Source organism: Leptodactylus fuscus, chromosome 5, assembly GCF_031893055.1.
Source record: "Leptodactylus fuscus isolate aLepFus1 chromosome 5, aLepFus1.hap2, whole genome shotgun sequence".
In the NCBI taxonomy this organism is placed as follows: Eukaryota; Metazoa; Chordata; class Amphibia; order Anura; family Leptodactylidae; genus Leptodactylus; species Leptodactylus fuscus.
Genome location: NC_134269.1, coordinates 106,444,695 through 106,472,285, shown reverse-complemented (window position 1 = coordinate 106,472,285; position 27,591 = coordinate 106,444,695). Strand labels below are relative to the sequence as shown.

Sequence of the window (27,591 nt, the reverse complement as noted above, 5' to 3'; positions counted from 1 at the left end):
TAAGAATAAAGCTTTTGGTGACCTTAAATTCCACTCCAGGGTCTTGATGGATTGTCACTGTTAAATCACTCACATCAATGCAGAGAATGAAAATCTTACATTTTTCAATGATTCATGTGTAATAACTTTGCTTTTTGCACACTGCCCTGGTGGCTGCTGCCTACAAGCACACAAACACCAGCCTGAGTCTTGACGCAGAAAATTATTATTAAGTCAATCACTGGTGGCTGCAATGACCCACCGCAGCCAGTGACTGACTAAGCAGAATTTCCTGTGTGTTGAGAGGAAGTAGATACCAGTGTTGGGCCTTGGCAGTGCTGGAATGGAAGCAACAGTGAATCAATATTGCTTCTTTTATTTTTAAATGTCTTATCCTTTTGTCAGAAATATTGCACAACCATCATTAAGGGGTTTTCTGGCCAATAAAAAACTTTTTAAAAAATATATTTTAGTGATGTAAATGGTTAATATTTGCACCAAAATAACTTTAGCAGTGTTTTGAGTGACTTCTGGCTTTCTTTGGGTGCTCTTGGCATCATCTGCATTTGTTTACAAGCTTCCCTAGCCTACAACTCCCATGATCCGACTCTCGCACTCTCTCCCTGTTTATCTAGCTAGCCCGTGGACTACTTGCCCTATCTACCTACCTTTCTCAGCCCCAACCCCCCTCCCAATCATACTAACCTGTCTTCTGTGTCCTGGAGATCAGTTTCTTGGTCCTGCTGGTATCTTCTTATGTGCACTTCTTGCACATGTGGTATGCACTCTGAACTTCTGCTGACAACTGTACAATAAAGCTCTATTACACAGGCACCAGCAGAAGCAGAGGAAGTGATGCTTCATGCTAGAAGACTGAAGATAGATAAGTACAATATGGACAGGAGGGTGAGTATTGGTGACTCTTCATTTCCAGAAATGCAGAAACGGAACATCACCGGATCATCAGAAAATGTGCCTGAGGCGGGCACGTGACCGCTCCGTGTATACAGGTATTTTTTTTTTTTTTTTATGAGGTCACTTAAAAATTAGGCAGGGGGAGGGTGTTTAGTTTAGGCATTAATTTTAAATTTATGCTGGATAACCTATTTAAGAACAAAAAGATATCAGAATAGTAGATAGTCTGAATACATCTGCTTGCCACAAAATAAATAACCTACTAAATATACAGCCTATTCTAATAACCAAGATGGTTCATCTAGCCTGCTTTCAATAGGTATCTTGTTTACATATCGTTCTTTCTGATTAACATGAAGTAAATGTCATTACCAGCACAATGGACATTGATGACAATATAATATTCTGAAAAGAATCAAAACTCACAAAGAACAAGGATCCTGTTCAGTCAGATCCGAAAGAAAGACATTTGTGAAATGAATGAAAACAGCACCAATGGCTTGTTTAGAGGTGTCAAAAAACCTGAAAATTTTAAAACATAATTAGATAAAGAACTGTATTCAGCACATTCCCAAGTAGGGTCTCCCTCTATGACAGTTGCACACTCTTATAGCCATATAGACAATTGCTATGTATCATTAGGAGATATCCCCTTTAATAGCGACCTGATGTTTGCTCAAAATTCGCTCATTGACGTTGATCATCATCTTTCTGCCAAATTTTTGTTATAACATATTCATACATTCATGCATCCACACTTGATAAATCACATGTATAAGGTGACAGACCTTTTCTGTATGCTCAGTTTAAAGAAAGGTCCTACAAAAACATTAGAGTCAGAACGTATAAATAGCATCTAACCATATTCTCCATGGACGCCTTTCTTCTTTAGGTTCCCTCCAGCGTTTCACTGAAAAAAAAAAAAAAAAAATCAAAATAAATAGACCACATTGTATATCAAAGTAAGGGGTCTTCATTTACACTTTGAATACCTCTGCCTCAGTCCTCTCCATTTTTTGGCCCTTGGACTCTCTATAGCAGACTGAAGTGGAGCTGCGGCTTTCACTTGCTGATCAGCCCCAGATGACAAATCAGCCAGGTAAAAACAATGGAAGGCAGAAACAGTGGCTTAACACAACTTTATTCGGTCTTTAATGGTGCAAATCTAAATTCTATCTGCCCCATCAGAGACTGTTGATTCGCTTTCAAAACAGAAGCCTCTGATATAAAGAAACCTATTCCTCCCTGACTATGCAAGGCTACTAAAACAGCTACTATTTGGGATTATATTCTAAAGGATAGGGGCCACTGGGTAATGTATTATATAGTGTGAAGGCCAATGGGAAAAGCATTATAAAGGGTAGGGGCCCCTGTGGATAGAGTTATAAAGATGGGGTCCCTGGGGACTGTATTATACAGAGGTCACTACTGGGAAGAACATTATAAAGGATGGGTGACTGTATGAAGAGATGTAGCGTGTAGTATGAAGAGGATAATAAAGGGAAAGGAGCACTGGAGATAGCATCAGAAAGGATTAGGGTCCCTTGGAAGGGAATCATATATACTCTGGCGTTTCTACAGGGGAGAGCTTTATACTGCATAGGGGGAGCCACTGGGGAGAGTATTATACTGTGTAAGGGCATTGGGGAGAGAATTATATTGTGTGGAGGGCCATTGGTAAGTATTATACGGTTTGGTGACAAACATTTGGTTTTTGTTCCTAAATGTTTCAGTTTAGGAGCCAATAGCTACTAGTTATTTATTTTTAGTTTAGAACATTGAAATTTATCCCTAAAATTCTTGCTCTCTTACTGCTCCTATGTTTTGTCAGTCTTGTTTACTGGCTCTTCAGGGAGTAAACTAACATGGTGGCAGGATAGGGGAAGTAATGGCAGTGGCCTGTATGTACATCAGAAATTGCTTTTTTGAGAGCGAACAAACAGCCTCTTATGGAAGATTGGGTTTAGATTGCACCATTAAAGACAGCACAAGGTTGTGTTAAGCCTAGAATGCAAAGTCATTGCTGATCAAAGTTCACCCAATGAGCAAAAAAAAAAAAAAAAAAATCAATGCGAAAAAAAACAACTTGTCACATGACTTTGGTTCTATACACAGGAGCCCAGGTGCCAGTGCTCAAGTACCTGACTAGTTGCTCTAAGTAACACTTTCACTATTGCATATTTTTAAAATTGTTATCATCTTCACAGAAAATAAGTTAGCTTGTAATGGAAAGAGTACTCTTAGCACTATTTTAAATATTATGAACTCAGTAGGGATGGGTATTTTTGAGTGAAGATTGACATTAACCACTCAAATGGGAGCGACAGTCACATCCTGTCACCAGTCTAAACTCACATAGGTCTGGGTGTGACATGACTAGGAAAAATGCCCTAGTTGAGCTGAGTGGCTAACCCCCCAACCTATCTTAACCCCTTCAGACCCTATTAAAGACACTGACAACAGAGGTTGGAAGAAAAGGTCACATCAGCATTTTATAATACACCTTAAATAAATCATTAAATTACCATATCCAAGAATTAACATAAATAACAAATTACATACCAATTAACTACCTGTTTTAATAACCCTCCAATCCCAGCAACATGAACACAGGAATCACATCCCCTCCTAAAGGAGGGGTCTCTGAAAGCACCAACCCCAAAACACAGCCACAACTTCCGATTATTACCCCTGGCTGCAATACACCTTGCCAAGGGGCACTGACATTAGAGGGTAATTCTGTCCTGGATACCATGGACTTGTTAACCAGTCTGGTTCTCCAACCAGCATCCATACTACCAAGTGGGTGGAATTGACCCCCATAGTCCTCCACCCCCGTTCTGCCTTCAAAGACCCCACCTGTGTACACTGCCATGACAAGAACTACCATCTATTTTAAAGGAGGGCGGGTGGGACAAACTACTTCTTCTAGGTACCTGTAACTAGTACCTAACACTCCCCTACACCTTTATTTTATAAACTAGGATGAAACCTCATTTACTGTCCCTTCCCTGACCACTTTGAACTCTACACAACCGGTCTGCTCCTCATCCCAATTTTCAGTCATGAGCCCCTTCAACTACACCTTTGGTTCCACTACGTTGGGCTATCTAAAGAAATGTGCAACTTCTTACCAACATTGTGGCAGTTGCATACGGACAAAATCCAGCCATTATGTGGACATAAATGATTGCAAATTTACACTAGTTAAGTATATAATTGAGCAAAAAAATTAATTTCAAATTATATACAATAATTAGCAATAATGTATAATAAATGAGATGCATAGCGAACAAATTCCTATGAAAGTAAATATGCGATCACTAGATTTTTTTTCTCGAGAATTAGAGAAGCCTTAATGCTTCTGTCTGACAATGGCTGTCTACCATTTATGAAGGATTCAGAGTCAGAACAGGAGTTGGAGACGGACAAGAGTCAGATTCAATTTGACTTGACAGCCCTGGCCAAAATGTTGGAATCCTACTATTATAAATGTGAACGCTTGTGTGTTTGGATGTTTGAATGTTTGTGAGCTTGGATGTTTGTTCCACAATCACGCCGCAATAGGCGCACGGATTTCCCTGAAATTTTGTACATACCTAGAGTGGCACCAGGAATAGTACATAGGTGCCTCACCATCCACGTGAAGTCCCCGGTTGGGCCACCGTGACCACCGAATTCCCGGTCGGTGTTGGCTGAAGGACCTGCACTGAGGTCACAACGTCAGGTGCGGGGCTCCTATTGGACCAGGCAACAGAGGTGGCGGAGCTACACAGCCACAAGCCGGCCGCACAGCCCCAGGGAAAAAATGGCGTTGTGCGTGCCGGCAGCCGAGAGCCGGCCGCGGCGCACGAACCTCCGGAACATCCCGATGGAGTCGCCGTGGTGTGGAGCCACGAGGAGTTCATCAGCTGTCAGCGGTGTGTGCACGCTGGTACACTGAACGCTGACACTCAACCATGTCCACTGGTTTGGTGACTACGCCAGCCGTGGGAGGGAGGTGGGGGGGCGCGGGTTGCGGAAGCGAATGCAAGGGGACTTAGTGGAGGGGAGGTGGGGAGTGCCAGACAGGGTGAATGGGGAGGGGGCCCCGGGGGGGAGACGGTCTGGTGGGTGCCTTGAGAGGGAGGGGGCACCGGGAAAGGAGGGCCAGGGGCCCGCGGGAGGGGAGGATGATGCGGGGGCTATGAGAGGGGAGGTTGGGGGTTGGCACGCGGGCAGGGGGCCCGGGAGCCGCGAGATACGGGTGGGGTGCCGCTGAGGGACAGAAGGGGAACCGGGGGCGCCAACGAAAGCTGGGCCATAGGAGCGGGGACGGGAGGGGGCGGGTGTGCGGGTGACAGGAGGGAAGGCAGGAGTAGGCGGTAGGTAGAAAGGCTGCGTGGCCTGGCGAGGGCCAAGGGCAGTGGGGGTGCACGGCGGATCATAATCAACATGACTTGGCTAAATAGAAGTGGTTCAGCGTCAACACCAACTCGCAGACGAAGTCGCGGGCAGATGCTAGTACATTCTAAAGATGACAGAAAACTACAGTATATCTATTGTCACTGTCTTCTCTGTTTGTAAGAAATATAAATATAGGACATCATTCTGAATCCTGCTGCTAAAGCTTCAGTGTACTGAAAAGAAGTTCACTGAAGACCTTTTTTAGTCAAGTTCTGATGTTCAAACCTCTGAAAACCTGCCTGAAGCTTACTCAGCAATCCTACCCTAGTAATGTTTAACCAACAAACAGGTACACCGCAGCACTAGACACAAAAGTAAGAAGCAAAGTACATGGCTTCCATTTACAAACACTGGGGAGGAGGGCATTACTAATTAAAATTGCCACAAAAAGGGAAATACATGATGTCTTCCAAATTTATTGTATGTTTTAGATACGTGCCCCACGCAAAGGGCTGCAGCAAAAAAACAGTTTGCTCTGTGGAATTTCTGCCTCAGTTATACCTATAGGGGAAGCGCCAGGCAAAACATAATGCAGCATTTCAACTGCACATATTTTTCTGCAATGTGTGGATGGGATTCCCTTTGTGGGGACTGCTTATGCTATGTGGGGTCCTGGCCTAAAGAATTTATCTTAGAAAAAGCAATGTGGTTAAAATGAACTATAAAATTTGCCATATTTGTAGTACTGGTATTAAGTGCACAAACTATGAAAGCGCATATAGAGATGAAACTAACATCTGGACTGTTGCAAAAGTTGCAAAACTTATGTGATTTTCCCCATTACATAAAATGAAGCCTCCTCCATCACGTGACAAACACTGGCCCCATGTGGAGTAATCACAGCGTTTTACAGTTCCTGCAAAGTGTTTCTTCACAGTGCAGTAAAACACGCGCAGTGGACACGCTGCAGTTTTGGAAACCGTAGCATGTCAATAATATGTACAGAAACACTGGAAGTTTCTCTATAGGTATAATTGAAGCAGAAGGTCCCCAGAGGAAACCTCTGTGAAAAAACTGCCAAAAAAAACCCCACTGTGTTGCCGCCACAGTTTTTCCTGCAAACCTTTTTTGATGTGGGACACTACGTGGCGACTTTGAATAACTGCCACTTCTTTTTTGCACACAGCACCATTTTTGGTATAGCAAACACACAGCTGAAACAGCTGCAGTCACGTTACATGTGACGGCTGTATTAAAAAGAAATACCAGTTTCTATTCAGAAAGGAATTTAAATATTTTGCTGAATAATGCGCATACACAGTCCTGAATTACACTAGGTTCACACTAACGTTCAGCTCTCCATAGTTCAGGTCCGCAAAAGACGGAGATCCTATCCGCTAAAAAAGTGGTTACCAGCTGACCCCATACACTATAACAGGACTGCTGTGTTTCCACCTGCTTTACATTGAAACTGGCATAGGGAAAAGATCTCCGTGCAGGACTTTTCTCTCCACTGATTTTAGACAGAATCTGTGGTGGCAATGCAGATGTGAACGTAGCCTTAAAAGGGATCCTATCATTAAAACTCTTTTTTTTCTCACTAACACGTTGGAATAGCCTTAAGAAAGGCTATTTTTCTCCAACCTTTCGATGTCTTCTCCGTGCCGCCATTCGTTTGAAATCCCGGTTTTCGTCGGTATGCAAATGAGTTCTCTCGAAGCACTGGGGGCAGGCCCCAGCACTCAAACAGCACTTGGAGATAATATGTGAGAGTCCTTCAACTCACTTTCTCTCTTCACTTCCTGACTCCCTGGAATTTGAACGGTCCCTCTCACGGTTTGAGAGAGCCTGTTCTGTTTTTATTTCTTTTTCTTTGTCTCTTCTTCTTCTCTTGTTTCTCTTTATCTTCCCTGCCTTTATTCACTCTCTCCCCATCCCCTTTTCCCCTCTCTCAGGTTTTGCCATAGTTTTATGTGGGCTATTTCCTTATATGATATTACACCTTGTTTTGCCGATTTTCTTTTTCTTTGTTCTTGTTTAGTCAGTTTCACAGTTTGCTTCTGGGCCATATATGCGTACAGGCCATTTTTATATGGTTTGTTGTGTTTCCTTTTTTGAAATAAAGAATTTTTACAAACAACCCCCCCCCCCAAAAAAAAACCTATACTTCATATTTAAAGGGGTATTCCCATAAATCTTGTTCTGAAGCCTGCAGGCTCTGTGCTCTCTTCACTTCCTGGATTTCTCGGCACATTGGTGGGCGGGGTTCCACTTGCTCTGCTATCTGCTATGTTTACAGTTAGTAATGAGGGATTGGTTGTAAATGCATTACCACAGTATGAAGCTGATGTAGCAGAGCTGGATTTGAGTCAGCTTGCATTACAGACAAAGGTAAAGAACTCCTTATCTCAGCCCTTATCAGCCAAATTCAATTAAACCGGCTGATAAGTGGAAAAGCTGAAGATAGACAGCACAGTAATCCCGGAGCTCTCACCTCCACCCTCACCTATCTGAGGAGCTCCGTTACTTGTCAGACACACACAGCTCAGAGCTGCTGCTGAACACTCAGCCCCTCCCTCCCTCCCCCCCCCCCAGAGCAAGCAGCTATGTCACTTGGGAACTGAGCAGATAAACCCAGTGGCCATAGAAACGCATGTAAACAATGAAGTGAATAAATTAAGATAGCGGCCAAACAAAGCAGTTTTGATAAAGCAATGTATTTAGGAAATTTCTTAAATCCACACAAACTAGCAGTATGCACTCACCGGCCACTTTATTAGGTACACCTGTCCAACTGCTCGTTAACACTTAATTTCTAATCAGCCAATCACATGGCGGCAACTCAGTGCATTTAGGCATGTAGACATGGTCAAGACAATCTCCTGCAGTTCAAACCGAGCATCAGTATGGGGAAGAAAGGTGATTTGAGTGCCTTTGAACGTGGCATGGTTGTTGGTGCCAGAAGGGCTGGTCTGAGTATTTCAGAAACTGCTGATCTACTGGGATTTTCACGCACAACCATCTCTAGGGTTTACAGAGAATGGTCCGAAAAAGAAAAAACATCCAGTGCTGTTCTGTGGGCGGAAATGCGTTGTTGATGCCAGAGGTCAGAGGAGAATGGCCAGACTGGTTCGAGCTGATAGAAAGGCAACAGTGACTCAAATAGCCACCCATTACAACCAAGGTAGCCAGAAGAGCATCTCTGAACGCACAGTACGTCGAACTTTGAGGCAGATGGGCTACAGCAGCAGAAGACCACACCAGGTGCCACTCCTTTCAGCTAAGAACAGGAAACTGAGGCTACAATTTGCACAAGCTCATCGAAATTGGACAATTGAAGATTGGAAAAACGTTGCCTGGTCTGATGAGTCTCGATTTCTGCTGCGACATTCGGATGGTAGGGTCAGAATTTGACGTCAACAACATGAAAGCATGGATCCATCCTGCCTTGTATCAACGGTTCGGGCTGGTGGTGGTGGTGTCATGGTGTGGGGAATATTTTCTTGGCACTCTTTGGGCCCCTTGGTACCAATTGAGCATCGTTGCAACGCCAAAGCCTACCTGAGTATTGTTGCTGACTATGTCCATCCCTTTATGACCACAATGTACCCAACATCTGATGGCTACTTTCAGCAGGATAATGCGCCATGTCATAAAGCTGGAATCATCTCAGACTGGTTTCTTGAACATGACAATGAGTTCACTGTACTCCAATGGCCTCCACATTCACCAGATCTCAATCCAATAGAGCATCTTTGGGATGTGGTGGAACGGGAGATTCGCAAGATGGATGTGAAGCCGACAAATCTGCGGCAACTGTGTGATGCCATCATGTCAATATGGACCAAAATCTCTGAGGAATGCTTCCAGCACCTTGTTGAATCTATGCCACGAAGAATTGAGGCAGTTCTGAAGGCAAAAGGGGGTCCAACCCGTTACCAGCATGGTGTACCTAATAAAGTGGCCGGTGAGTGTAGATAGGATGCTTTTCATGGGACAACCCCTTTAACCACTATGCTGATACGGTATATCATTGCTTTCTTGCAGGTCTCATAAACAACAGTGACTGGCACAATATTGTTTACTTGTTTTCTAACTATAGAGAGTCATACATCTAATACCTTCTATAACCCTTTACAACAGCCTTTACATAGCCACACTTGCCACATTTTATACTGTCTGCACAGTCTCCCCCCCAATAGTCCCTGCTTAACCTCAATTGCTGTTTTTTACGATTACCTCTGAAGAACAGGCTCAGGAGGCTCTATGATTACTTGGTCTGATTTGTTTTACGAGATTTAATTGACTCAATAAAAGTTATATATTTTATAAAGTCATATTTTGCTGGGAATTTTCATGAGATTTTGGTGACTAGTTTGGGATTAAAGGGAATCCACTTGGCATACAGTTCAGGCTGGCAAATCCAGCCAACACACAGACTGGGTTTCACGGGTGAATGAGTGGCAAGGTCTTACACTTTTAATACAGTAACCAGGCCTGGCAAGTATACAAAGAATTGAGCTGTGCTTCTGGCTCCATTATCTGTCTTAGCAAAAACTGCAGCAAACTCTGCAAAAAAAAAAATAAAAAATCAACAAAAATTCTGTGTATTCAGCCTACAGAGGTTAACTAGTTACCTTTGAGTTTCTCTAATTTCTATGTATTTATTCATGTAATTTTCTGAAATCTCTGTGAAATTGGTCTCCATACCTTCCAATTTGACCTGTGGCATTGAGTAATGTATGTTTTCCACGTCAATGTATGCATAACCTCAGCCACAGTGGATTTTTAACCTTGTATAAGAAGTTTTATTTTTTAACAGTACCTCATCTTTAAACTTTAACTATATAAAGACAGACATAAAATGGATTTCTTTTCAGTCACATATTACAGTGGTGTTTAAAAGTTTGTGAACCTGCAGAATTTTCAAATTTCTGCATAAATCTAACCTAAAACTACATCAGATTTTCCCGCATGTCCTAAAAGTAGAAAGAGAACCAAATGAAACAAAGGAGTCAAAAATATAAAATTTGGTCTGTAATGGGCAGTGGAAGTGGACCTGCTGTGCTTCCTAACTGGTCTGACTTCGAGCCACTTCCAAAAGGCATTATCTAAGTGTTCTCCTCGATATTCCTCAGAGTGGTCCTGCTGTAGGTGCCAGTTTCTAAAAAAGTGGTCACATTTTAAGGTCTGTGGCAGGCAGGAGGATAGCAAGGTCATAAACAAGCCAAAAGGGTCAGGACAGGCAACTCAGGTTCACAGGTCAGGGACAGGCAGAGGTGACACATAGAAGTAGGAACAAATTCAAAGAACCAAAAAAATATACATAAATAAACAAAAAAATAATGCAGGAACCAGCTAGCTAAAATCATATAATGCTTAGGCTCAGTGCAGTGGGCTGAGCAGGTTTACATAGGCAGGTATTGCTTGCAATTGGTTGGGCAGGAATCACAAATGTACTCACTAATTCTCAAGCTGCTGCTATCTATGGGCTGGACCAGCAGCAGCAGCTGGATATATGCAGGAACCTTAAAGGGGTTGTCCGGGATAAAAAAAAAAAAAAAAAAAAGTTTTTTACCCTAAACTACCTCCCCCCCATCTACTTTATAATTCACTTTTATTAACAAAAGTGAATATTTACCATGATCATTAACAAGAACAATGGTGTGCAGCATGCAAATTCTGGCCAGCAGATGGCAGCAACAACAATGCATTGAAATAACATGAAAGGGAATTAGTAATACAGGACATTTACCTAATAAATATGAGGAGAACAGCACAATGACACGTACCACTCAATGGGCAAAGGTCATTCACAAATCCAGATAAAATCCTAGGTTTTTAGTTTTTACTGGGTGTAAATGTAATTTGCATCAGCACTGACAATGGAAATGATTTTCTGTACATATGGCTCATTACGTGTAAAGAAACAATTTTAGTCTGAGACCCCACGTTGCGGAAATGCAGATTATTTTGCAGCAGATTTTACTGCGTTTTTTTGAGTCAAAGCCAGAAGTGGATTGAGCAGAAGGTAGAAGTGTAAGAACTTTCTATATATTTTCCATTCCTTTTGTAGTCAATCCTAGGTATGGCTCAAAAAACTTCAGCAAAATGCGCAATACAAGAAGCTGCATTTTGGCAACATGGGGCCTCAGCCTACAATTGTTTCCTTATATGTGATGAGGTATATGCACAGAAAATCATTTCCATTGTCAGTGCTAATGCAATATCATTTGCGTAGTAATTCATTACAGTTTTACAGACCCCTGCTTGCCGTCAGTGATTGGAAGCATTCATGTCTACATCCAATAGGTAGAAATGTTTTCTTATTTCGAACAACTGTATCTCCATGGCATAATCTGCCAGATCTGTCCTTAGTAGTGATTGGCAGTCAGGCTCATATTTGCTCAAAGAATGTAGTCAATCTTGCAAGTTTGTGCATAGTGTGTGAATGAATGGTGGCATCCCAAAAAAGATGGGTTGCAAGGGAGACTTTACACGTAAAACACGCTAGTGTATTCTAGCCTGTGGTCTATTTATCTAGTACTTTATCAGAAGTGGTGGTGAAAAGTGCATTTACACAACCTACAAGTAACACAGAAAACACATCCAGTCTCAGCAGCTCTTGTAAGAATAAAAATGTATATCTTCTTGCCTGGTTAGAATTATACAAGATTTTGAAAGTTTTCCTATACTGTTTTGTTGATGGTAAGGCTAATTCATAGGACTGTTATTACAATAACTAAAAAGTACAACTTTTGATGTAGTTAAAAAGAATGCACAAAGGCCTGCTTGCTAAAAAGAATTCGCTGCATATACAGCCCAGCACAGAAACTGTGCCAGAACAACAGAGACACCTAGTGGTACTGACAGATCTGTATACTTACACTTATACGACTCAGCAAACTGATGTTATATGGTGTGGATAAAAGGAGATTTAAAATCTCTTTTTACATTTATATTGGAGCGGTCCTGAAAATTCCACTTAAAAAGTACCTGTACAGTTTGGCAGACTCTTCTAATTGTACCTCATGCACACTGTGTAGGCGTACGATAAAACATTTATATGTCTATTTTGTATGCTCTTCTTATATTCCTGGATCCACTGAATAAAAGTTGCTAGGGGCATTATAAGCTAAGAATGCACACTTCGTTCCATAGCAGGTCAGTAAAAAACATCAGTCAGAACTGACGTCACAATCAGGGCCATTGTAACACATTGGTGGATACTAGTCCTCCACATAATTTAATGTCCCCTTAAATGACTCCCACATTGGCCACTGAGGGGCAGGAGATATAATCAAAATATTACATTAAAAAAAAAATAATGAACCCCTTTCTCAAGGAAATGCCTGCAGGATCTGTCTGTTGCACTGTCTCTGGCACGGCTCTCATCATGCCACAGACACTTAGATTTTTTGGATGATTCTTAACATGAGTCAAAGACTGAATGGTGGAGCACTGAGATGGTATTTCTGTTCTCCATTGTGGTTTTAACATTTATCTGTTACCTGGAGATGCATGTAGTGCTGAAACTGTGGCCTACCGCTCAAAACAGCAGTACATCTCCCAAAATGATCAGAGTCGGTTGGAGGGCCTCCACTACGTTAGGGTCCTGTGCACATGCACAGTTTGCCATATGGTTAGAGCAGTCCTGGTCACAATGCTTTCCTATCTCACATCCTGACAACATGTACAACTGCACTGCAATAAATTACAGTGGCAGACATCAACCTAACACAGCCACCATATATTGGATGGCCATTTGTAGTAGATAGAGATAGTGGTAGCATTACCAAGCATGAACGATCAGGGCCATTAATTCTTTGGGGGAAGTTTACATAATTTATATGCAGCTTCATGCTATATGGAGACGCAAAGATTAGTGGCATCAGTGTTTTACACAAGCCATATGGAAAGAGTTCCATATTTACAATAAACCCATGCTTAGTGCTAAGCTAAAGGTGCAGTTAAAACTGAACTGGGGGCAGCAACATTTGTTATAATCTTGATTTTTTTGCTCCCACTACTGGTTCTAAATACTTTGAAGATTTTATAAATCTAACAAAACACCTAACCACTCAGGCCGGGTTCACATCAGCTTTTGGCTCTCCGTGTGAAATCAGTTCTTGAAACCGTCTGAAAATCCTCAATGACTGATTTCAAACAGTTCATTTTAAAACCCATTGAATTTGATGGGCTGGAAAAATCATCCACAGGGCTTTTTCTCCGCCTAAAAAATAAGGATACCAGATGGAAAACATTCAATCTTGTTTTGTTTTTTTGGTTTTTATTGAACGTTGAGGTCTGTAGAAAGCGGATTACAAACAGATAGCAGTCAGTTTGTGTTGATTTTGCAATCCGTTTTTCCCTCTGCACATACTCAGAATGAAGAAGGGAAAAAAAAGTAACAGATTGGTCAAAAATGGACACAAATGGAACAGAAAATGAGATAAACTGACACAAACGGTCAGTTTTTTTGAACGGACACCCATTGACTAATCTGTCTAATAAGACAAATTCGGGTATCTGCTGTGTGACAGTTAGGAATCCTTTTTTTACCAAACCATTTTTTTTTTTTTCTTAATGGTTTGCAAGCGGACAGATACCAGGTGCATGTGTGAACCTAGAGATCAATTCAAGAATGGTGTTTTTTTGGACTCCAAGAATCTAAAACTTAACTAGGAAAATTTGTAAGCAGTTTTGATGCAGTTTGTGGTGTAGTTTCAAAATTTTACTAGTGAAACATGTTGTTTTAACATGGTTCACTTATAAAATGAAGAATCTGCACACAAAAAAAACACATAAAAAACTCTGCAGTTTTTACTAATGCAGTAAAGTGTTAATATCTCTTTGTGGTGTCTTCCTGGTTCCTGCTTAGACATCATGCATAACAAGACATTAGACATATATCACAAGTAAGGCATGCTTATTCTTGAAACCATACAATAACCGAGTTTCACACTTAACACTAGCAACTTTTTAATGTCTGTAACTACTTCATGACTGGACACATTGGGTAATTCAAATACGGTAATTGTATTATGAGACAGACTAGAAAGCTGATAGGTCTTCAAAAATACCTTTAAGTAAAATAATACTTTACAAAACTATTACTTAGAGAAGTGAAATAATAAATGTGCAGTGTGAACACACCCCAAAGTGAACTCAGCAGTTGTTGACGATTACGAGTCTCCTCACGGGTATATGTAATATGTAACCCAGCAGCTTATATATTAAATAAACTGCCTAGTCAAAAATAAGTTTGTTAACATTTGGCTAGTAGACACCAGTGTATATTTGTGATGGTAAACCATACTATAACTCGATGTCTAAGGGTAAATGAAAAAATTGCCAGATGATAGCATCCATGGATAGATGAATACTAGGCAATATTTATAAATCCCACCCTCTTGGCTAAATATACTGGAACACTTTCCTTATTTCAAGATTGATAAAACAAGGGAAGAAAAATAAGCAGCGAGCACTACTGGAGCACAATGAACTCCTATTCAATGTAACCACCATAAGATGTGGAAACAGCTCAAATAATAAAGAGGTATTCACTGATAAAAAAAACACCCCTAGACATGACCCCCTTTGTGAGGAGGAAGGACCATGAGTCAATGTTAGAATACTTCACCCCATATATATGGGTTTGTGCTCTACAAAGAGCGATATAGTCAACAAAACATCCACAAAAATAGTGGTAAAAAATGCCAAGAGTGCTGCTGCCAAACTAAAGCAGGTCTAAAAGTCAGAGAGCGGTAAGAGCAGCTGGGTAACCCAAAGACTATAGTGAAGCAAAAATCCCAACGCATTTCTCCATGGTAGGTTCATCAGGGGACAGTCATAGTGGATAAAGGTTCAGAACAGCAGTGGCACCATTCTTCTGGAGTGTTAGGCCTTATAAAGGCCTAAACCACTCCTATCTCCTAGTAACACTATCCACCAGCCAATGGTTATAAGTAAGGGGGTGGGAAAAGGAGGAGATTACACATGTCATCATAGGGATCTAATGCGCATTCCCTATTGACAAGACAATGATCGCAGCATCGGCACTTATGGAGGCAAGTATAACGGTCGTAACAGAATGTTTATTATAAAAGACAATATCAGCGTGTTACTCAATTAATATGGAGATGCCGATAAACATAGACAATAGTAGAACAAGGCAGGCTCTAAAAAAAATTGGAGATTCTCTACCACACATATCGGCGATTAGTGGTATGACTGTTCGGAAAATTATTAAATAAGAAGCCTACTACATTACAAGGGACATTTTTTTTGAAGAAATAAAAAGGGGTATTGGCGGTGTTATAATGCGCATCTTTTTCCAGGTTAAAATCATAGCACACGCTCATATTACCCACACATTCTGCCAAAGCATAATAGTATAGGTGTATCACAGCAAGAATAATAACCTGTGGGGTATTTTTTTCCTTTTTAATTGGCCACTATTTGTGTTATTGCAATAAGCAGTGGATGAGAATTTTTACTCACTTGTCCATGCTCCTGTCCTGGCCGCCCTCCGCTGCTGCCTCTAGGCAGCATAGAGTAGTGGCTATTAATTTTTTACTCACCCGTCCACGCTACTGTCGTAGCTGCCTTCCACTGCCACCTCCAGGGTGCATTGTAGCTGAAGCTAAAGAACGCCAGGATGCTGTACAGTTACATCAAAACATAGAAGAACACTACGATGCTATGTACAGCATCACCTACAATGCACCCTGGAGGTGGCAGTGGAAAGCAGCAGTCACAGGAGCGTGGACAGGCGAGTAAAAATTATTAGCCACTACTCTATATGGGGGAAGGGGGGGGATGGAGTCATACACTACATTTGGGCTTTAAAAATGGGGTCATATACGGTGTGAGGGCCAGAAAAGGGGTCATATACTGTGTGAGGGCCAGAAAAGGGGTCATATACTGTTTGGGGGACAAAAAAGGGGTTACTTATTGGGGGCCATAAGAAAGGAGTAATATATTGTGGGTGTGGGGAGCATAAATAGTGGGGTCATATGCTACGGGGGCAAAAAAAGGAGACCATGTGTGGTGTTCTTGGCCAAAAAGGGAGTCATGTATCATGTGGTGGGATGAAAAAAACGAGTTTGTATATTATGTGAGGGACAAAAAAGGGTATTTTTTGATCTGACAATGGGAAGGGGAGGGGGGGGGGAGTCTTAATTAGGGGGAGGGCTCATTATGCAACCAAAGATAGCCAGATGGTTGCATTTCTATGGTTCACCCCAGGCAGCAGAGAGGCTAGGTTCACCCCTTCCTGTTCTCCACAATATCCAATATTGTCAGTCTTGAGTAATATTATTCACGGCTCCAAACTGTGCCAGTTATTTATTTCCACCAACTCTCTAGCAGCGATGTGGTTGTGACTAGAAGTCATATAGGTGTCCCAATGAGTGTCGATACTGTATTGTACAAACCATCAAACTACGAATGTATGAAGAAAAAAGGTAGATATGTTCTTTTAGTTAAATTTCTTTCAATTTTTGATAAATTGTATTCCTATATAGGCACAACTGGTTGCAGTGATGGGTAGGGTGTGGAGTTTGTTGTTTTTTGGGTTTACATTTCTACTTGTAGTCTGAAAAACAACAAAAACATCAAAATGTATCCGCAAAAGATTCTATTTAACCTGTTACAGTTATATAAAATCATCTCAATGGCGTTATATTGTGGAAGATGATGTTCTAGTAGCCTGATATAATGGAGCCATTCACACACTGCTGCAACATATAAAGGAAACCTTTATACAGATATTTTGGAGTATAAGCACCATATAACAGAAGGGAAATGTGACTGACATTCACACTATACTTTGATTCATTTATACAACTATATCAGTAAGGCTTTGTTCTTATTTGGTGTTCTGTACGAGCAGGTAAACAGAAATAATATATGCAAAGCATTTGTTGAATGACTGGTCCCACCAACCACTGCACTATTTTGTCTGGCATTTTGAATGTTATCTGCAATGAAAACTCTAACACACATTCAAACAAAGTCTGAAAGGATATCTTGTGTCATTTCACAGTATATCAGTATATTTTATATACACAGTTTGCTTAAATAGTGTTTTGACAGACTCTTCAATTTCCACTCCAATATAAAGTAAAGCAACCACAGCTGTGGAGTCGGTAGATCAAACCAACAACTTGGACTACTTTATTTTTTCATAGCCAGACTCTGATTCCAACTCCTTCATAAACCGCCATGGTCAGACAGACGCAGTAAAGCTCTCTACGGAGATGATGGACCCCTTTGACTGTAATGGGATCTGTTGGGTTTTAAAAGGGATCCTATCATTACATCTCAATTTTTTCTGCCTACCAAGTAGGAATAGCCTTAAGAAAGGCTATTCTTCTCCTACCTTTAGATGTCTTCTCCACGCCACTGTTCGGTAGAAATCCCGGTTTTCAAATGAGTTCTCTCGCAGCACTGGGGTCGGTCCCCAGCACTCAAACAGCAGTGGGGGCGTCCCCAATGCTGCGAGAGAACTCTCCAGCGCCGCCTCCATCTTATTCAGGAACGGGCTCTTTACGCGTCTTCTTCAGATGCTGGCGGTCAACTTCTAGGCCTCGGGCAGAGCACACTGCGCATTCCCACGGCCACAAGAAAAATGGCCACTTACACAGTAAGTAAGCAGCCATTTTCTTGTGGCCTTTCTCCTACATGTTACTACAGAGCTGATCTGGGTCCTGTAGGGTCGGCAGCTGATGACATATGTCGTGCAGAAAAAGGCAACCCAATGGGTGGTTCAGAAGTGGTTAATTGATATTTAGTTTAGCTCCAAATGCAATCAGGTGTTTCAGCCGCTTGAAGTCATATACTAGATATAGGGTCAGAAGCAGCCCCACTATCACTAAGCACTACATTAAAAAATACTCCTCTCACCATTTTTGAGGACTATTTTAAAAATATAAACAAAAAGTAAACAAACACTTCAGGGAACCCCTTGCTCAAAAATGCCCAAACTATTAAAATATTAAATATTTATCCCATATGGTGTATGGCATAGTGAGGAAAAAAATCTTTTGCCTCCTAAAAAAATTGAATAAAAAGTGATCAAACCATGTAATCTTTCCCCAAATCATATCAATAAAAACATCATCTTGTCCCGCATAAAAAGACACCATACACAGCCCCATACTTGTAAATAGGAAAAAGTTACAGGTGTCAGAAAATGGCAACACATTTTTCTTTTTTGCAAAGGTTTTCATTTTTAACAAGTATTAAAACATTACAAATATTATATTAATATCGCCGTATTCATACTGACCCACAGAATACAGTTAACGTAATTTCTACCACACAGTGAATGCCGTAAAAATTAAACCCATATGACATTGGTGCAAATGCGTTTTTTTTCCCAATTCCACCTCATTCTGAATTTTTTGTCAGCTTCCCAGTACATTGAACGGGATATTGAACAGTGCCATTACAAAGTACCATTTGCCACACAAACAATAAGCCATCATGTGACTATGTGGACTGAGAAAAAAACATTATGGCTCTTAAAGGTTGATGCACTGTAATTCCCTAGAAGGATTTTGAATAGCAAAAAAACAGGTTCAGGCAACAGCACAGCATTACCATTAAATTCCTGGGCCTCCACTGCCCTGTACTGTATATAGTATGGGACAATAGAGCCTCAGGGAGGCAGGAACCGCTAGCAACACACATCACTATGATGCAAAAAGTTCTAATCCCTGCACCAAATATAATGTAGATTTCAGCTATACCTCATTTCTATTTTCTGCTGTCTTAAAAAGCAGTGAGTAAGGTGCAAAAAGTACAAAGTAGTATATCCTTGGCACAAATTGAGCCTTGCACCAAAAATTGTGCCACATGTAGGATTCTATATGTGGTACTATTTTAAGGACATTTGAGAAGCAGAGGCATTTGGACCCTGTACATACATTTAGAGTTTTTATTTACATCCCCCTCATTTCGTTTTCAGGTAACGCCACCTATATTTCCAGATGATGTATTTTTTTTTTTTATTTGTGGTCCTTTGGCATTTGTGATATTGGACAATAGGGCCTAGCTCGCAATGTTACTCCACACCAAACTCACCCAACTATGCTTTCCAACACCAGTCTTCATGTATCCTGCACTGGCAGAGGGTGTGTTTGATTTATGAGGAAACCCACCTACTAAAGCCACACCCCTCTCAAGAAAGTGGCAAAAATCTCACAATTTCATATCTTGCAGACCAGAAAACTGGTTTACAAACCATGATAAATCTGCCCGACTCCCCAATCCCACATTGTAACTTTGCACTGTCTGCCACTTTCTGGCTGAATTACTGTGGTTCCTACACACTTCCACATTGCAATAAGGCTAGGACTACATGCAGACTTTGGCCGTAATTGCCATCACACGACCATTATCGTAACGTCACCCTGTGACTCCTTCACCAATGTAAGGGAATGGATTTACACTGCAACCCTAAGGGTGTTGCAACAAGTAGTCCCAAAAAGATTGAGCACTTTTAGATTTTTTTAATTAATTAAGTGTAAAAAATATCCATTTAGCCAAAACAATGACTATGTCTATGGGGATAGTCACATGTCCTATGTTAGTTTTCATGACTCATGCCTATGAGAGATTTGTGAAAACTGATGACCCAGGGATGAAAATTGGCCTTGAATTACAGAGCGTTTCATCCCTTTTTTCACAGCCTTTTTTTTTTTACCACGTCATGTGAATATAGCCTGAGAGGTGTGTCCCAATACCTCTGTCCATATAATACAGGTTCTGTTATTTAGTTGGTATAATATACAGATATAGCAGGGTTAACCCGAACTTCTGCAATTGGTTAAACCACCATAAACTGTGAGATACTGTGTTACAGTAGACAACAAAAAACAATAAGGAGTCATTAGAAAAATATTTTTCAATTACTTTCATTGTTTTTGTTATCTTCTGTGATAAAATATCATGATGCAGAAGTTTAACCAATTGCAGAAGCTTGGGTTAACAGCTGCGTGTGTGTGTGTGTGTGTGTGTGTGTGTATGTATGTGTATGTATGTGTATATATATATATATATATATATATATATATATATATATATAGATATATATATAGATATATATATAGATATATATATATAGAGAGAGAGAGAGAGAGAGAGAGAGAGAGAGAGAGATAGATAGATAGAGAGAATATATGATATTAAAATGTGGCAAACAAATATATATATATATATATATATATATATATATATATATATATATATATATATATATATATATATATCCTATTAATATTATAAATGTGAAAGTTTGTGGGTTTGTGAGTTTGGATGTTTGTTCCTCAATCACGGAAAAACCGCTCCACCGATTTGGCTGAAATTTTCCACAAACATAGTTAATACACCCGATTGCGCAATAGGCTACTTTTCGTCACAATAGCGCACATACGTTTGTGCCAGGACCCCCACAAAACCCAAACTCACACCACCATCTCTGCAATCTCACACACTTTGGACCATAGCAAGCCACAAAATTCATATTGCCCTCTACAGCCTCGCCCCTAACCCCACACAATCTCATATACATATACTTTACCACTTTGCCCCTCACCTTAACGATACTCCAGGAGGCTCTCTTTAACACTCCGGAGCAGCCATGTTTGCCGACCCCCACCGCTCTGACAATCCGCGACACCGCCCACCCATATCAATTCCCCTAGGCAGTCTAATAAATGCAAAAAAAATTTTTTTAAAAAAAAAAAAAGTAAAAAATATAAAAAAATAAATAAAAAGGATTAAAAATTCAAATCACCCCCCCTTTCCCTAGAACACATATAAAAGTCGTTAAAAACTATGAAACACATACATGTTAGGTATCCCCACATCCGAAATCGCCCGCTCTACAAAGCTATACAAATATTTTTCTTGTTCGGTAAACGCCGTAGCGGGAAAAATGGTCAAAAGTGCCAAACCGCCATTTTTTCACTGTTTTGATTCTGATAAAAATTTGAATAAAAAGTGATCAAAGCAATAACATTTCCCGAAAATGGTAGAACTACAAAGTACACCTGGCCCCGCAAAAAAAGACGCCCTATACATCCCCGTACACGCACGTATAAAAAAAGTTACGGCTATCGGAATATGGCGACTTTTCAAAAAATAATTTTTTTCAACAGTTTTGGATTTTTTTTTAAGGGGTCAAAATGTAAATAAAACCATATAAATTTGGTATCCCCAGAATCGTCACGAAACACAGAATACAGGGGACATGTCATTTTGGTTGCACAGTGAACGCCGTAAAACCAAAGCCCATAAGAAAGTCGCAGAAATGCATTTTTTCTTCAAATCCAACCCATTCTGAATTTTTTCCCTGCTTCCCAGTACATTATATAGAATAAATAATGGCGGCATCATGAAGAAAAATTTGTCCCAGGAAAAATTAAGACCTCATATGGCTCTGGGAGCGGAGAAATAAAAAAATTATGGGGTTTAGAAGGAGGGGAGTCAAAAACGAAAATCAAAAAATGCCATTGCCGGGAAAGGGTTAACTTCAAATACCTCTGTCCCAAAGTCACTATGTAAAGTTTCTCACAACACCGTATATATAGCAGCTCAAATACAAAGTAACTTCAACACAAAAGTCTCACGTATTCTCTGAATTACAGCAACAACAAGATACAAAGTTACATTTCATATCCCATCCCTTATACACAGTACGAAAACCTTACCCGCGCCTGTATATACCCACTGCTACAATCACCGCAGACGAAGTCGCGGGTACCAGCTAATATATATATATATATATATATATATATATATATATATATATATATATATATATGTATTTGGTCAGACTGATAAAGTCTGTGCATATAAACACAATGGGAGAAAAGAATGCCCATAGCAACCAATGAGAGTACAGCTTTCACTTATACTATTCTGATGGTTGCAATGGTCATAGCTCTCCTCAGCTTTTCTATATTCGGATGTTTCAGTGAAGTTTTTGTGCAGATCATGCATTTTTTCCTGCTGACATCCTTGCATGTTTATCCCATCCCACATTTGGAAACCAAGTTTGTCAGAGTTTCAAGTCAACAGGAACTTCCAGAAAGTCATTTTCAGTTCTGAAGAAATCTGAAAACCACACAGCCTCCTCCTTCTGACAGTCTAAAATCTCACAAATCCAGACACAGAAACATGGCAGCTAGAAACTAATACAAGATTACAGCATTTTGTACATTAAAGTTTGCAGAATTCCAACAACTGTTAAGTAATCCAGAATTCTACATATTACCAGATTAAAGACTAACAGGTATAGAAATGCAATGTGACATCCTCTGGTAAAACCCCACTGAGGCCCCGTTCCCACGGAATAACACGCCGCTCATTTAAACACGTAAACACGTGTCAGAGCGAGGCGCTTCAAAATAAAGCCTCCCATTGATTTCAATGTGTAGCGCGCGTAAGCCGGCACCCATTGTAGTCAATGGGATCTGTTTTGAAGCACCTCGCTCTGACACGTGTTTACGTGTCTAAATGAGCGGCGTGTTATTCCGTGGGAATGGGGCCTTATGTGAAACGGACTGAAATCTAATGGATCTGGCATGGAAAATCTTCAACAAATCCACACAGAGTTTATTTGTACAGGCTAGTTCACACAGGGCAAGAGGGGGTGGATTTTGGCGCGGAATCCTCCTCAAAATCCGCCCACTCACAATAGAGGTCTATGCAGACTGCTAGCGTTCTTTTTTCTGCTAGCAGTTTGTTCCCACTAGTGGAAAAAAGAAGCGAGCTGCCCTTTCTTCAGGCAGATTCCACGGCTGATTCAGCCGCGGCATCCACCTCGCTACAGCACCCTCCGGACTAGGCCCATTCATTTGGGCCTAATCAAGAGTGGAGAGCCGCGAAAGGATGCTGTGCACTGCACCGGCATCCCTTTGTGTCAGCCATGATGAAATGTGCACACACGGAATCCCCGTGTGAACTAGCCCTACCAATGTGTAAAACAAGCCATGGTAGTATGTCCTGTAAGGATCCCAGGATTACAACTCTCCTGGAAGGTTGTCCACACTCTATATATAGTTGTCCTGTAATACCTTTATTTATTTATCTAGTAGAAATAAAAAATATCTATCCATTTATTCCCCTCAGGAGTGAAAGGTACGAGCTGGATAACCCCTTAAAAGAAGTACTACCTGTCTGGTGTATCTAGCACTCATGCCAATATAAACAATAGCACATTAGGTAAGAAATGAGGGGGTGCAGGGCTGTATTTATTTGTATGCCGGGTTTCAGGCTCTGTTTATAGTGCGTGTGAGGACTGAGGACTGTCCCAGACATCCAGCAGAACCCGTGATGAGCAGCTCTATACTGCCGGTCTGCCAATATGCACAATCCTGTACATATTTCTCTGCTGTGTGCATGAGGCCTAGTACCGTAGCTACAGCACACAGCTAAGACTTAGTTCACATCTTATCTTCTGCGTGTGTTCTGACAAAGCTCCCAGAATATAAACTAAACACACTCCCCCATGCAGTCAGTGTATGCCAAAAGCGTATCGCAAGTCTTGTATGTGCAATCCCATACTATAAATAGCTGGCACTAAACAGCACATGGTCTTTATGGTCTGAAGCATAATAACAGGGATCACCATAGGAATTCAGAGGCTGCTCAAGCTAAAGTGTCTAAAAGTATCCACAAGAAGCGGAAAAGCAGCAGTAGTGCAAAGGCTTTACTGGTCGCTGCAGCCATAAAATACAGCACACTGGTCATGTCTTTAGTGATGGGCCACTACACACTGTGTGCTCTTCACCCAACTGACAATGCAGCTATGGCAGGGTACAGCAGTTAAAAACCCATTGCCCGTTTCATCATGCTTGATGTACACCTCAGGTGCCAATGTCATCGCACTGGCACCTCCTTGAGTAATGTAAGGTATTATGGGTGAAGACGCTGGGAAGGTTCTTAGCTGCTGCACCCTGACTTTGAGGCTGAAGCATGCACAGCGCAAAACAGCCCATTGCAGAAGATGTGACAGGAATATTGTTATGTCTGTACCGTCTAGTAAAGAATTTGGAATGACAGTGAGGACCACTGCTGTTACTCTTCTCATGGACGCTTCAGGAGACTGCTCAGGTTAAGTTGTGCAAACTAGTTACATTGGTTTGCACAGTTACGAGTTATTGGACTGCACATGCCAATCTGCATATGCCAAAAAGATGTGTTTTTTCGACATACTGGTTACATGGGCGGCCTTGTTAGCACTGTCAGCATGTACTGCCTAATAAAAAATTGAGACTGCTCGGTGACTACCCCTGCTTTCTCTACTTATAGATGCTGGCTGGTCTGTGTTAGCATGCTTTTTTTCACTGTATGCTGCTATATACCTATAATATACCTATAAAGTGGCATCACTAGAAGACTTCCACCAGGATCTATGTCCAGAAATACTCCTGACAGAAATGAAAAATGAGATGGAAGCAGAGCAATAGGCCATCTGTCACCTGCCTGCTTCTATGTAACTAAAGGGCATGGGGGAAGTTTTAGGCTACAGCCCACGGGGCGTCTCACAGCAAAAAGCACTATGGGAAAAGCCGCAGTGGCAACGCAACACAGTTTCTCTGCAGACTTTCTAATACAAATATACTTATGAGGAAACCGCTGGAGTTTCCGTAGATATGATTGACATGCTGCAATTTCCAAAACCGCACCGTGTTTGGAAATCACAGCATGTCATCATGGTTTTTACCGCAAAGTGGGCATCGGATTTGCTAGAATCCCATCCACTTTGCCCTGACTGTAAAACACTGAGTTTTTTTTTTCCTGCAGCTTTAAGTAGAAAATTCTCAGTCAATGATAGCAATACCTATGAAGGTAAATATTACCGTATACTACAGAGCCATAGTGCTTGTTATATTTGTATTATAATGCAGACATGCTTTAGGTCTCTAAATACAAGCAGATGACTACAAGCATAGATATCAGAAGGAGGAGCTGAAAAACAGGCAAAACTAAGTTGCAATTCATGTCACCGATGGGTGCAAAAACACATGAAGATGGGTGAATATGGATATGCTGTAAGTCATGTTAGTTGTGGCTCCCATCTCCAGATAACATAGGGTGTATGCCATATATACGTCTCATGTATGGCATACAGGCTTAGTGTCAGTGCTGTATGTTCAGCACTTATGTCAGGAAATTCCACCAGGTTACAATATGCGTTTAATGTCAATGTGAACACAGCCTTATTCCCATGCTTCTCTAAACATTAATGTGAAGTAATACATCAATAGTAGTGATGAGCGAGTAGTATTCGATCAAATACCTCGCCAACATAGGAATGCGTGTAATCAGCCGAACATCAAGGGGTTAAACGCTTCGAATATTTGTTGCGTTTAACCCCTTGGTGTTCGGCCGATTACACGCATTCCTATGGCAGCGAGGTATTTGATTGAATACTACTCACTCAACACTAATCAATAGCGTGGTGCTAATTTTAAATCAGGAAAAAAAAAAAATCACGTATTTGCCACCAAAATAATCAAAATGACACATGCAGCAAAGTATCTAAAACCCTGTTCAGATTATGTTAATAGCGCTCCCTTGGAATATGTCAGGTACGGCTTCTGATGTCCACAATAAGCTTGTCCTTAGGATTTCATCATTTCATTGACAGCCACAATTGTGTCCCTTGGCCAGTATATTGGTAGATCACTAAACAATTGAGTGCACTGCAGTAGTTTGTGTTTGTTTTTTCACTATGAAGCACATGGAGTTCATTAGCACAATGTGAACAGAACCTGACACATTTGTAATGTCCAGGCCACCCCATGAATGACATACACACATAACAGATGGATGACACATGAAACATACACAACTGCCCCATAGGTTATAAAGTAACCTCGTGTGGAACAACAAGTCACAGAACACACATTGTGGATAAGGCAGCCAGCACTCACAGTCCAAGCACCAGGCAGCAGCCCCATACCGAGCACACACAGGCAGTATACACATGACGTCACACCTAGAGGTATACTTACACATAAGCGTGCTGAACGCCACCACAGCCAGAACCCCCTGGATCAGGACCCCGAAGCGATCGGTGAGCGCCCCGTTATCACAGCCCTGAGGGGTCGCTTTCTCCAGCTCACTCATGTTGACCACCGCTTGGAGGACCCTGTGAGTCCCCATGTCTGAGGGGTCTGTCAGTCTCCAGCTCTCTGCTTCACGGGGCAGAACTAGAGCTCTGTGTAAACAAAAGGCAAGGAGACCTGAGAGGAGGAAGGAGCCGCGTCCCGACCTCAGCTCCTGCCAGCTCCACTCCCACTCCGGCGTCCTGAGTGCAGCCCTCACTTTCCTCCAGCTGTGGTGAGTGCGCACTCACACTTCAGCTGCTGGGATGGCGTATGGTAAACGTGTGGCGTGTGAACATGACCTAAGATTGTGCATTCCACGCGTCTCACCAGAAATATTTAATCCCAATCCAGGCATTTTTTGATTTTCATTTTTTCTTTTTTTACTCCCCATTTCCAAACCCCATAACTTCACAGAGTATTATGGGTGCTTTATGTTTGTGGGTCTTATTGTATTTTGTAATGGTACCAATTATTATTATTATTATTATTATTATTATTCCGTGCAATGTGCGAGGAAGCTGGAACAAAATTCAGAATGTGGTGGAATTGAAGAAAAACTGTGTGCGACTTTTTTATGGGCTTCACCTTTACAGCATTCACTATGCAGCCAAAATCAGGTGTCAGCTGTATTCTACGGGTCAGCACAATTCCATGGATACCAACTTTATATAATTTTATTTACATTTTAACCCCTTAAAAATCTCAAACTCTGCAAAACAAAAAAACATTTTTTTCTTATAGTCGCCATATTCTAACACCCCATAACTTTTATATTTGTGTGTTTTGGGGATGCATAAGGTGTCCTTTTATGAGAGCGAATGTACTTTTTAGTTATACCATTTTAGGGAATATCTATTGCTTTCATCATTTTGTATTCAAATTTTTAGCAGAGACAAAACAAGGAATTAACCGTGGTTCAGCTCTTCAGCGTATCACATTGAAAGCAATAGGTAAAAAAGCCTCCCATTGATTTCAATGGGGAGCACGTATGCCGGCACCTATAGAAATCAATGGGATATGGTTTTTATGCTGCTCATTCTGAACGAGTTTTACGTTCAGAATGAGCGGAGCGTAACTCCATGTGAAGGCTCCTTTACTGCAACATCGGACCTTAACCTTAAGAACAGGTGTGTGAATAAACCCCAATCAAACATAAGTATACAATGCTGTGTGCAAACAG

The 27,591-nt window shown here is 41.1% G+C and overlaps 1 protein-coding gene across 1 annotated transcript in view; it reads right to left on the bottom strand.

Annotated features, from left to right (window-relative positions):
• LOC142203338 (store-operated calcium entry regulator STIMATE-like) overlaps window positions 1–26,535 on the bottom strand; it is a 59,977-nt gene extending 33,442 nt beyond the window's left edge. The window contains exons 1-3 of the mRNA XM_075273968.1: window positions 26,316–26,535; window positions 1,756–1,804; window positions 1,321–1,416 (exon numbers count right to left, since the gene is read on the bottom strand). Coding sequence (XP_075130069.1) covers window positions 1,321–1,416; window positions 1,756–1,804; window positions 26,316–26,466 — 296 coding nt within the window. The 5' untranslated portion in view covers window positions 26,467–26,535. The remainder of the gene's footprint in view (window positions 1–1,320; window positions 1,417–1,755; window positions 1,805–26,315) is intronic.
• Window positions 26,536–27,591: the final 1,056 nt, after the last annotated feature.